At 46.0% G+C, this 13,012-nt stretch overlaps 1 protein-coding gene across 3 annotated transcripts in view; it reads right to left on the bottom strand.

Moving 5' to 3' along the window:
* wdr17 (WD repeat domain 17) overlaps positions 1–13,012 on the bottom strand; it is a 330,335-nt gene that overhangs the window by 39,198 nt on the left and 278,125 nt on the right. For all 3 annotated transcript variants that reach the window (XM_070878342.1, XM_070878333.1, XM_070878351.1), the window contains 3 exons: positions 6,977–7,109; positions 2,101–2,195; positions 573–672 (listed from right to left, as the gene is read on the bottom strand). In XM_070878342.1, the coding sequence (XP_070734443.1) occupies positions 573–672; positions 2,101–2,195; positions 6,977–7,109 (328 nt within the window). The remainder of the gene's footprint in view (positions 1–572; positions 673–2,100; positions 2,196–6,976; positions 7,110–13,012) is intronic.

Below are 13,012 nucleotides of genomic sequence, written 5' to 3'. Positions count from 1 at the left end.
GAATATTCCGTGCTAAAGAGCCGGCTTCATAGCACCCTACGAGAGGCTTCCCTGCAAAAAAACAGAATCGGAACCAAAAACACAAAAGGCATTCCCGATACATTACTCACCCCAATAAAGTTAAATCACAAAAAAATAATATCAATCACACTTACCTCATTGGCATTCCTTCCGTTAGCGCCCGGACAGCTCTGCACGCCAGCTTTCTCTGGCGGGATCACCAGGGGGCTCTGCGGGTGCCTCGCAAACCAAATTTTGCTTCTGTGTCGATACCGGAGGCGTTGCACACCGGCGCTATGCCCCAGGCGGTACTCCCTCAGCACCGCTGGCACCGGCACACTGAATTTACCGAGCGGCGCGAATGTCGATGCTGGCAGCTGCAAACCCTTTCGCGCCCCTGTAGCGTCCCTTGCTCGGGGCGCTATCCAACCAAATTTCTCCCGAGGGGTCTCTTTGAATGCAATTTGCACAGTAAACGCTTTTCAGCTGTAAGGGTAAAGATGCCACGAGCACAGGATTGGATTTATTCGGGAGCACGCGCATTAGTAGAAGATTAAGTAGAGATGCAGTACCTCGATATCATCCACTGCCAGGTGGCAACATGCAGCCAGCACTGCTCGCCCATCCTGGAAATACCAATCCGCCAGTTCCTTACTCACTCTGTGTAACAGACTGCAGGAAAATACAGCTCTCAGTACCAGTCTATTGAGTTCTGCACAACAACAATTGCCGTAAGTAATACAAAAAAAAAAGAGGGACTTGCATTTATATAGCACCTTTCATGACCTCAGGTTGTCTTTAAGTGTTTTACAGCCAATGAAGCACTTTTGAAGGGTAGAAACGTGGCAGCCAATTTGCGTACAGCAAGCTTCCACACACATGCGAATGACCGGATAATCTGTTTTTAGTTATTTTAATTGAAGGATAAATATTGGCCAGGACACCAAGGATAACGCCCCTGCTCTTCTTCAAAACAGCACCTTGGGATCGTTTGTGTCTACTCAAGAGAGCAGATGGGGCCTCTGACAGTGCAGCACTCCCTCAGCACTGCCCTGAGGTGTCAACCGAGATTGATGTGCTCAAGTCTCTGGAGTTGGACTTGAATCCACAAACTTCTGACTCAGAGGCAAGAATGCTACTCACTGAGCCACAGCTAACAGTTGCCACTACTGGTCAAATTGTCCTGCTGTAAAGAATCAGGTACAGGAGATATTGTGATTTAATGTGCTGCTAAATATCATTTCAATTTTGAACCTCACATATTCCAGGAAATGGGTGTTTTTTTTAATCGACAAGTCGCCTTATCTCATTGGTCTATCACCTCGTTTTTCAGACCGAGCAACAGCTTGTATTGTACCAATATGTCCAATTTTATTTTCTTTTTTTGCGGGATGTGCGCAATACTAGTTAGCCTGAGGATGTCTAAGAGGCCCCCAAGAGTCATCCATGCATCGTGGGTCTGGATTCACCGGTAGACCAGACTGAGTAAGGGCGGCAGATTCCTCCCGAAAGGTCATTAGCGACCCAGTTAGTAAAGGTCATTTCTTTTGATCCTTTCACTTCTTTTATTTTAAATAATATTTTCTTGCCCTTATTTTAGGTCTCAGCACCCGTAAGATGCCTGGATCCTCGGACTGGGGTTGTTCTCCTTGGAGTAGAGACGGTTAAGGGGAGATTGGATCGAGGTGTTCAAAATCATGAGGGTGTTTTGATTGGAGCAAATAAGAAGAAACAGTTTCCAGAGGCAGTTTCTAGTTTCCAGTCGTCCATTTAGAACTGAGATGAGGAGGAATTTCTTCTCTCAGAGGGTCGTAAATCTGTGGAACTTTCTGCCCCTGAGAGCTGTGGAGGTTGGGTCATTGAATATATTTAAGGTGGAGATAGACAGATTTTTGAACGATAAGGGAGTGAAGGGTGATGGGAAGCGGACGGGGAAGTGGAGCTGAGATGAGGGAATTGCTTGTTAAGTAGTTATTTTTTTGCCGGAGGAGAAGAAAAGGTAACTTAAAGGAAATGACTTGCATTTACTTCTATATATAATTCACAGAATTCTGTATTCACTGCTCGCTATCTGTTTATGTGAAGCAGGAAGTAGCTTACTCATTGTAATCTTCCGCCTTGTTATTCACATCACCACATGCCGCTCCATTTGGTGCTGAGGTCTGTGGCACTTGAATGTTCCCTTCATGGGCTGCCTAGTGATACAATACACAAAAGGAAAAGGTATTATAGGCCAAATCTCCAACTGACTGCTGACGAGGACAGGGGTGGCTATCAGATATCCTTTTATATCACCATAAATGCACCGCCATCAAAAGGCCACGTTGGTGAATTGAAGAAGATTTACTGTGATTGAAAGGCTGCATTAGAGGGAGCAGCGTGCAGTGGCCCGGCCCGGCCCGGTCCCAGCCTGCAAGACCATCAGCAGGCCGGAGCCATCAGAGGGAGCAGTGTACGGCGGCCCGGCCCAGCCCGGTCCCGGCCTGCAAGACCATCAGCACAGGCTGCAAAGTCAGGTCGCTGATTACAATGCGGGCAGGCACAGCAGGAGGGGTGAAGGAGCGGCAAGAGTTTGTAGAAGGAAGTGAGCAGGGGCCCAGGAGAGGTGTGAATTTGGGGCCCAGAAGAGGGGAGGGCCCGGGGCAGCACAGGCCAGCCCCCCACTGCTATATGTGCGCACTAGGTCCGTGCAGCAGAGCTGATCTCCGGTCGTCTTGGGTAATCCTTGCCACCGGACCAAGACCTAACTCTGTCAAGCCCATGTGGTGGCTGGTGAGCAACGGCCACCCCACGTTAAAAAAATCCACGCACAGGCATCTTCCACCCTCCAAGATATAGTTTGGGATCTGGAATATTAGGTCTTTCATTGAAACACCTGTGAACTCATCCCTTTTTGGCGTGGAAGCAAGTCATCCTCGCTTCGAGGGACTGCTATGATGATGATATATCACCGTGATTGAGGAAACCATCTCCCCAGTGGATAAGTAAATTCTTACCGGGCTTGACAGGGTAGATGCAGGGAGGATGTTTCCTCTGGCCGAGGAGTCCAGAACCAGAGGTCACAGTCTCAGAATAAGAGGTCGGCCATTTAGGTCCGAGATGAGGAGAAACTTCTTCAATCAGAGGGTAGTGAAACTTTGGAATTCTCTATCCCAGAGGGCTGTGGAGGCTCAGTCTTTGAGTATATTCAAGGCAGAGAGTGATAGATTTTTTGATATTAAGGGAATCAAAGGATATGGGGATAGGGCACAAAGGTGGAGTTGAGGGCGAAGATCAGCCATGATCTCATTGAACAGTGGGGCAGACTCGAGGGGCCAAATGGCCGACTCCTGCTCCTAATCCTTAAGTTCTTACATTATGTTCTTATAACAGAAATTGGCAATTGACAATTGAGGGCCCTTGAATTACTGTGTACTGATGATCTCCCTACTTTGCTTCAGTCCTCGCCAACACATCTCTACCACCACAAACTGTCGCCTCATGGCTTTTCCATGCAGCCCTCCCTTGACTTCTGTGACTGGTTCTGCCACAGATCCAAGCGAGAGCTCTGCAAAGGACTCCACAGGGCTACGTCACTCCCCAGTTAAAGAGATGAAATGCTGAAGCCTGGAAGGGGAGGAATGACCACGGTGGGAAATGTAATATTTTCCACTTTATTTTGCATCTGGTGTCAGCATCAAGTGTTCTCAGCTCAGGTTAGATGCAGAGAAAAACTCACTCTACTCTAGCTCTGTTCTATCTTTGGAAAAGCACCCTTTCCGTCCACAGGAGTCTTCCTTATGGTCTCTGTCAATGACTGACAGCTTAGTGCTGTGGACGCATGCCCATAACAGGTTGAAATTGTCCACATCTGTTTCACTTTAGTCTTTTACCAGCAAAGCACCGTGCCTGTATATACAGGGAAAATTATTGCTCTGTAACATAGAGTGAAACAAAAGCAGATATCATTGCAGTTCAATGGGGTCACAATCTCAGAATTAGGGGTCGGCCATTTAGGACTGAGACGAGGAGAAATTTCTTCGCTCAGAGGGTGGTGAATCTTTGGAATTCCCTACCCCAGAGGGCTGTAGGTGCTTAGTCGATGAATATGTTTAAGACTGAGATCGATACAGTTTTGGGAATGAAGAGTATCAAGGGATATGGGGATAGTGCAGGAAGGTGGATTTGAGGTCGATGATCAGCCATGATCTTATTGAATGGGGAGCAGGCTCGAAGAGCCGTATGGCCTACTCCTGCTCCTATTTCTTATATCTTATCTTCAAACCCTGTCGTAGAATTAGGGTTGCCCACTCTTGTTGGAGGCATTCTTGTAGGTTTGATCACGTGATGTTCTGATCATGTGTTAGCATTTACCTATTAAAGTTTGGGTTCCCTGTTGTTGAGTTTCTTTGCTTGTGGTTTCGTGCCAGCAGCTGTTGTGTGAGAAGGTCCAAGAACCAGGAGACCATCAGTGAGCAGGTGAAGAAGGGAAACCGAGGGCGGGGAAAGGGGCTGCCCAGTGTGGGAGGTCCCAGTTGAATCCCTGGTCTGTGCTAAGTTAGCTGATCTGAGCCAGGGCAGGTGCAGGAGCACTATAACTGGCCTCAGTACCCCGGTTGGGGACGGAGAACCCAAATTAACCAAGGTTTCTGCTCCTGCTCAGTACAGGGCAAATTCATCAGGCTCTGCTCCAGCAAGGAGCCAAGCTCCTTTCAAGCTTGGCTCGGAGAATCAGCGCTCCAATTTTGTAACTCCCTTTGACCATCACTTTGTGCTGGAGTGCGGGATTGGTGAGTTTACCCATATATGTGTTTGGACATCAGAAGAAGATAGTATTGGTCTATGCTGTGATGCCTCTGGTAGTCAGATTGACCACAGACACTTGCTTATATGTAAATAATGCCAACTGGTGTGAAATGGTGGATAGCCTACATACATCAGATATCAACGCAGACCACTGCAGAGTAAAGCTCCTTCTTCTCTGCCCAAGCAATGTGCCTAAAGCTCAACCACTGAAGAACAGCCCCTACTGCACTGGTATGGATGTATCTCCATTTCACCATCTAGTCTGTGACTCAGACTGCCAGTTAGGGGATTAGTGGAACTGTATCACAACATCAATCAACACCTTGACATGAGTAGACAACAAAAACACGTTGTATTTATATAGCGCCTTTAACGTAGTAAAATGTCCCAAGGTGCTTCAAAGGAGTATTATAAGACAAAAAATTTGACACCGAACCACATAAGACCATAAGAACATAAGAAATAGGAGCAGGAGTAGGCCATACAGCCCCTCGAGCCTGCTCCGCCATTCAACAACATCATGGCTGATCTGATCATGCACTCAGCTCCACTTCCCATAACCCCTTATCCCCTTATCGGTTAAGAAACTGTCTTTTTCCGTCTTAAATGTATTCAATGTCCCAGCTTCCACAGCTCTCTGAGGCAGCGAATTCCACAGATTCACAACCCTCTGAGAGAAGAAATTCCTCACCTCAGTTTTAAATGGGCGGCTCCTTATTCTAACACCATGCCCTCTAGTTCTAGTCTTCCCCATCAGTGGAAACATCCTCTCTGCATCCACCTTATTAAGCCCCCTCATAATCTTATACGTTTCGATAAGATCACCTCTCATTCTTCTGAATTCCAATGAGTAAAGGCCAAAACTACTCAACCTTTCCTCATAAGTCAACCCCCTCATCCCCGGAATCAACCTAGTGAACCTTCTCTGAACTGCCTCCAAAGCAAGTATATCCTTTTGTAAATATGGAAACCAAAACTGCACGCAGTATTCCAGGTGTGGCTTCACCAGTATCCTGTATAACTGTAGCAAAACTTCCATGCTTTTATACTCCATTCCCTTTGCAACAAAGGCCAAGATTCCATTGGCCTTCCTGATCACTTGCTGTACCTGCATACTATCCTTTTGTGTTTCATGCACAAGTACCCTCAGGTCCCGCTGTATTGCAGCACTTTGCAATCTTTCTCCATTTAAATAATAACATGCTCTTTTATTTTTTCTGCCAAAGTGCATGACCTCACATTTTCCAACATTATATTCCATCTGCCAAATTTTTGCCCATTCACTTAGCCTGTCTATGTCCTTTTGCAGATTTTTTGTGTCCTGCTCATTGCTTTTCCTCCCATCCCACTAGTTACTGGTTGCCAACCCGAGAATGAACCATTTATCCTGACTCTCTGTTTTCTGTTAATTAGCCAATCCTCTATCCATGCTAATATATTACCCCCAACCCCGTGAACTTCTATCTTGTGCAGTACTCTTTTATGTGGCACCTTGTTAAATGCCTACTGGAAGTCCAAATACACCATATCCTCTGGTTCCCCTTTATCTACCCTGTTCGTTACATCCTCAAAGAATTCCAGCAAATTTGTTAAACATGACTTCCCATAAGGCGAAATTAGGGCTGGTGACCAAAAGCTTGGTCAAAAAGATAGATTTTAAGGAGTGTGTTAAAGGAGGAAAGAGAACTAGAGTGCTGGAGAGGTTTTGGCTGGGCAGTCCAGAGCTTAGGACCTAGACAGCCAGAGGGAGGAGTCAATAAAATATGTATCATGAAGAATAGCACAGTGGCTGAAGAATTTAGGAGATGTCAGATTCAAATGACTCTGATAAAACCATGTAAGTTCTACTCTCATAATCTTTACCCTAACCTTGGTCCAAGCACTAAAGGGTTAACCTGAGCCGTTTCAGCTATGTTATCGTATGTATTTTGATATGACCACCTTGATTATGATTATGAAGAATATACATGAGTTATTCAGAATTATTTATTCAAACTTGTTCAGATATTTTAAAAATAAGGTAGGGCTAAATCCGTGACTCCAGCGGGGGGAGCAGCACTGATGGGGAGTGAGCATCAGAGAATCGGGGTTAGAGTGCTTCAGCCCTGATCCCTTTGAACGTGGCTTCCCTGCTGAGATGATGGGATTAACCCTCATATGTAATGACAAGTAATTATTAATTCTAAATTACCTGAGCAACTAGCAGTGCTTCTTTCAGCTGGCCTCGAGAGGTAAAAAACGTCACCAGTTTCTTCACATCCCCGGTAGCAATGCAGTATGGGATGACTTCATCATTCCCTTCCTGGATCAGCTGATCGGCTCTCCTGAGGAAACAGTAACATGGTGGATGTTACATGTAACTAAATGCTTTCCTGTTATGGTTATTCTGATGGACTAATCAGATTTCAAAGCTGCATTTTTGGCTCTTCTTAATTTCTGAGGATACATTTCCCTTGATGCCCAGTATTTTTTGCCCTCTTCTACCCCTCCCAGGAAACGTGACTTCTGTGGTCAATTGGGCAGGATTGGCCACTTAACCAAAAGGCACGGCTAATTCTACCGTTGAAGGCCTGATGAAGAGCACCATTTAAAATTGTGCCACCCTCCCCTGAGGAAGGTACCTACTCTCTCTCGGAGATCAGAAACTCGGTGGAGTGGGAGAAATCAAAGCTGCGTTCCCTTCCATTGTATGATCTGTCCCCTCATTCTTTTCCATCTTCTAAACCCTACTAAATATTTTAGCAATTTGTAGTCTCGTGATGTAAACATTGGGGTTGTGAGAGAATCTAGTTTAATTTATTTTTCATGTTCAAAAATATTTGATTTGATCATTCATTTAATGGACCTTGTTGTGCACAATATGGCTGCCATATTTTGCTACATAACAAAAAAGATTGCGTTTCAAAATTCAATATGGGGCTAGACTTTCGACTTACATCGCTACCACTATCGCTCAAATTAAAAAGGTGAAACTAGCGGTTTTTAAAATGGCCGATATTTCTGGCGGTAGCGGTTGTCCTACATTTAGAACCTTCGGAATATCGCTCATTTTAAAAACCGCTAGTTTCGCCTTTTTAATTTGAGCGATAGCGGTAGCGATGTGAAGTGGGCGGTAGCGATGTATTCAGTCGTGCAATGCTGGCGTCGATTGCAACGGCCGTTCTGCGCATGCGCAATTTTATTTTCAGTCATTTAACTTTGCCTGCGATTCAGGTCAGAGGTCACCGCATGTGCAGAAGACAAAGGGAGGGAGAGAGAGAGCGCGAGACAGCTTTGCAGCTTGAGCAAGGGCAGCTTTAATCGATCGAGGCCCTCAAGTTAAAATCGCAGCTTTAGAAAACCCAAGTTTAAAAAAGTGAAATTTGAGGAAATTGCCTTTAGCGATGTGGGTGAGGTGGCGGAGGTTGGAGGGCGAAAAAGGGCCAAGAGGTTCTCTGATGAGGCCAACGCTGCCTTGGTGGAGATGCGATGTGGGCCAATTAACCCGGGATGGGCGTGGGACACCCACCCCCGAGCATGTATCAATGAATTTGGACGGAGATCACCGAAGTCGTGTCATCGGCAGCACATGATTACCATGAGCCAAGCCAGTGCCGCAAGCGCTGGAACGACCTGGTTGCATCTGCGAGAGTAAGTACGAACTTTATTAACTTTAATAACTGTAAGCATGCACTGAGTCATTAATTAAAATGTAAATCTGCCAGATTGTAATGAAGCTGGGGTAATCTTGGTGTCATGCATTACTTCCTAACCACGATCTTGTTACATTGCTTCTCTGAACGTAGATGTGTAAACCATGCATCAATTGCACCCAAACTGTATGAGCATATAACGTTAACGATGAAAAGCATTGCCGATGACTAATTGTGGATTATAATATCTGTGTGTTCCATAACAGTACCTAGGTAATTAGCTTATACCATGCTCTTGTCACCTTTGCAGAAGAAGATATCTGCAAATGGCGCTAAGCGTCGGCACACGGGAGGGCCAACAGAGATATTGGAACTCACCAATCTGGAGGAGCGGGCTGCAGCCCTTGTAGGAGTCCATAATTGCTTGCCCACCCGTGGTGGTGCAGATCTCGTTGTGGCGCCGCGTGAGTAATGTATGACCCCCAGGTAATTTAATGCTATTTGAGTATGATATATGAATAATGTAATGTAATGTAATTAATGCTGGGATCATGAAATCTTATTTTAATTCAGTTTCTGTACTCGATGTTCACGTTAATTATATGTAACATCTGTTGGTGATATCTAATGCAGTAGTGTTGCTCCTCCTACATATGCCTGCTCATGTGTTCTCATGTCACCCTGGCCTCCCCTCCTCTTCTACTAACCTCAATTATGTTTTCTAGTTGCCCAGACACCTCGCAGAAATTTGAAGCCCCCTGGAGCGTCGCCCCTTCTAGTTCCAGTGCTGCTCACCACCGGCGATGAGACTACCGAGGAGGATGATGATCGTATGGATGACTTTCAACTATGCTGCTCAACACAGGGGGACTTGTGTACTCAAGGGTCAAATTTACCTGCGGCCACCTCTTCATCAACCGAGGAAGTAGCGGGGCCTAGAGGCTTGCAGCAAGGCACCCTGAGTGGTTCAGCACCTATGCCGAATCCACGGAGGTTGATTCGGTGAGGAAGGCATGTCAAAGACAGGCGGATGTCAACCTGGACATGGTGTCACTGTTGAGGCCGAGCGGCGACATCGGTCGAGAGCTCCTCCAGGCGATAGGTGGGTTGACCGGCAACATTGCCATTCTCTCGGCGCGTCATTCGGAGGACATGGCGCAGTTAATTGTGGTAATGCGGAGAATCGGCGGTTCCATCAATGCCATGCGGCAGACGATGGTCTCGGGATACGGCACTGCACCCCAAGATGCCGTACCACCTATGCCGGCAGATAAGAGTCAGGAGGAAGCAGTTGCTTCTGACTCTGGAGATGGTTCCTCGGATACCTCTTCTCCGGGATCCCAAGATGTGACTCTGCCACTGTCACCCACCGCCCCTCCCCACCCCCCCTGCACCCACCCTCCCACCACAGCAGCAGCACCCGAGGTGCCCTGCAGCAAGACGGCTTGGGGTTAATGAGGGTAGGACCAGGAGCAGGTGCAACGTTAGTGGTAAAGGCGGTGTTAAGATTGGGGGGGTAGAGGCAGAGGGAACCGTGGCCGCAGGTAGATATTTTGCAAGGTTGGGGTGGGGAGGGGATGGGTGCTTTTGTAATAGTTATTGTTATTGAAAAATTGTTGACTGTTGCGGGGGTGGATGGGTGGCTGTTATATTTGAATTGTTATTGAAAAATTGTTGACTGTTGTGGGGAGAGGGAGATGGGGTTTCTATTCTGTAATGTATCTGTTATTTGTTTCTTCACGTTTAAAATTTAAAATGTTTTTAAAAAGTTTATTTCAATTGTTAAATGATAAAAGATTTTTATTTAACTTACAATTGTTGTGTAGTGTATTTTACAAACAGAATGTTAACCATCAATACAAGGGTTGCAAACAATGGCCGGGCCAGGCCAGGATGAAATGTGATGTAACGTAATGTAACTGTCACCAACGTAACTTCAAGCAAAACGTACATTTATGAGCTGCTGTTGCAACAGTCTTGCAGCTGCATAACTGCCACGGGGCTTTCCCTGTGGTGTGGAGATGGGGAGGGTGGGGGACATGGGTACATCGCCAGGCTGATTGTCCTCCCTGAGGTCCTCGTCCTTCTCCTCCTCTTCCACCTCCCCTCTCTCCTGAGGTGGACTGGCAGTCCCATCTGGCAATTCCTGTCCCCTCCTGATAGCTAAGTTATGCAGCATGCAGCACACCACAATGAACTCAGCGACCTGCTCAGGGTGATATTGTAGGCTGCCTCCAGAGTGGTCCAGCCATCTGAAGCGCTGCTTCAGCACTCCAAATGTCTTTGACAATATTGCGTTTGGCTATATGACTCTGATTGTAGCGATGCTTGGCATCTGTCTCTGGCTTACATAAGAACATAAGAATTAGGAACAGGAGGAGGCCATCTAGCCCCTCGAGCCTGCTCCGCCATTCAAAAAGATCATGGCTGATCTGGCCGTGGAAGGGGGATCAGGGGCCAGGTAGTGAGGCCGTATCCTTTGTCACCAAGCATCCAGCATTGGCCTTGTGGCTAACTGTTAAAAAGGTTGGAGACAGTGCTCTCACACAAGATGTGCGCATGAATGCTACCTGGAAAATTGGCATTTGCTGCCATGATTATTTGCTTGTGGTCGACAACGGTCATCAATGAGATATGCCAGCTGCTTCAGGGAGATCTGCAGCCTACCAGCACCATCAGGACCGTTGAGATTAAGGTTACTACGGCACTTTCCTTCTATGCATTGGGCTCCTTTCAGGCCTCAGCTGGCGACATTTGTTGCATCTCTCAGCACGCCACACATTGCTACATTCGACAGATGACCGAAGCCCTTTACACTCGCAGGATGGACTTTATAAACTTCCCTATGACCAAGGAGCCACAGAGTGAGAGGGCTTTGGGATTCTCGAGAATAACAAACAAAGAGGTTACGGTAAACCTCTGATTCCTCTAAAGTGCTCGCAAGGCGATGTGCATACAGCCTATTGCACCCTGGACCTTGGGGAAGTTTGTTATTCTCGAGAATCTCAAAGCCCTCTCACTCTGTGGCTCCTTGGTCATAGGGAAGTTTATAAAGTCCATCCTGCGAGTGTAAAGGGCTTCAGTCATCTGTCGAATGTAGCAATGTGTGGCGTGCTGAGAGATGCAACAAATGTCACCAGCTGAGGCCTGAAAGGAGCCCAATGCATAGAAGGAAAGTGCCGCAGTAACCTTAACCTCAACGGTCCTGATGGTGCTGGTAGGCTGCAGATCTCCCTGAAGCAGCTGGCATATCTCGTTGATGACCTCTTTTCAGAAGGGCAGCCTTTTAATGCACATCCTATCGGACAGGTTCAGGTATGAGCACTTCTCCCTGTAAATGAGTTGGGTGTAATGTCTCCTCATCCTCAGCAGTCTGCCACCTCTTTGATTGAAGAGCATTATGCGCACAGTGAACCTTCTCCCATCTCTATTCTGCAGCATGTGAGTAGTCATCAATACTGGTTGAGAAATTACAGGCCCCATTACTATAAATGCCCTAATCTGTCTTCAAAATTCTTGAATTGTCCACAACACAATATAAACTCAAAACAGACCACAATGTATTCATTGTCAAGATTTTAAAACACCCTTAAAATCGCTCACAAATTACTTCAATACTTCCAACTACTTTAAGCAGCCTTTTCTTCAACTTCATCCGATTTACATACCATAGGGTTATGGTCAGGTGAGTGCAACTTTTTCTGAGCGTCTTTTTGGGCGGGCGATAATTTGGGCGGTATATGGGCAATTTTCAGAAAGTAGAGCTCAGCAATAATTTGGGTGGTATTTGGGCGCTAGTTTCCATTATAAACAATCTTCTGGGCGGTACATGAGTGATGACATCAGATTTTTGAAAAAAAACAATGGACTGGCGGTTTGCTCGTTCCCGGCAGTAATTGAATGCCGAATGTGCCGCCGGCGATAAATGGGCGATAAACGGACGGTAGTTTCTATTTATAATCAAATATGGGCGGTAAGGAGAATCTCGGCAGTAATACAGGCGCTAAATGGGTGGTAACTGGGCGGATGGATGCCAAAAGTCTAGCCCATGGTTGCAAAGCACTTTGGAAATTCCTAAGGATATGATTCATAGAAACATAGAAAATAGGTGCAGGAGTAGGCCATTTGGCCCTTCGAGCCTGCACCGCCATTCAATGAGTTCATGGCTGAACATGCAACTTCAGTACCCCATTCCTGCTTTCTCGCCATACCCCTTGATCCCCCTAGTAGTAAGGACTACATCTAACTCCTTTGATGCAAATTTGTTCTTTTCCTTTCTGATAAAGAACTTTATAAAAGGATTGTATATGTTTTACTAATTTGACTCTCATTATTCTCACCTTATTGGTGCTGATTTAGTGAAAGAAAGAACTGGTTGGCTAACTTAAAGGCAGTACTTAAATGGATTATAAATCAGCCAAAGGCTCATAACAAGCAACAGGCATTTCAAATACTGATCGTTGATGGCATGCCAACATTGCAACAAGATTCTGTATCTACAGATCAATAACGCATACTGCTTAAGTGGATTTGAGAAGGTGTTTACCAATAAATAAAAAAAATGCTCACATTTGCACTGTGTATTTCATCTTTAA

This window comes from Pristiophorus japonicus, chromosome 1 (genome assembly GCF_044704955.1).
Source record: "Pristiophorus japonicus isolate sPriJap1 chromosome 1, sPriJap1.hap1, whole genome shotgun sequence".
Lineage (NCBI taxonomy): Eukaryota > Metazoa > Chordata > Chondrichthyes > Pristiophoridae > Pristiophorus > Pristiophorus japonicus.
The sequence above is the reverse complement of the archived record's forward strand: the minus strand, read 5'-3'. Positions and strand labels throughout refer to the sequence as shown.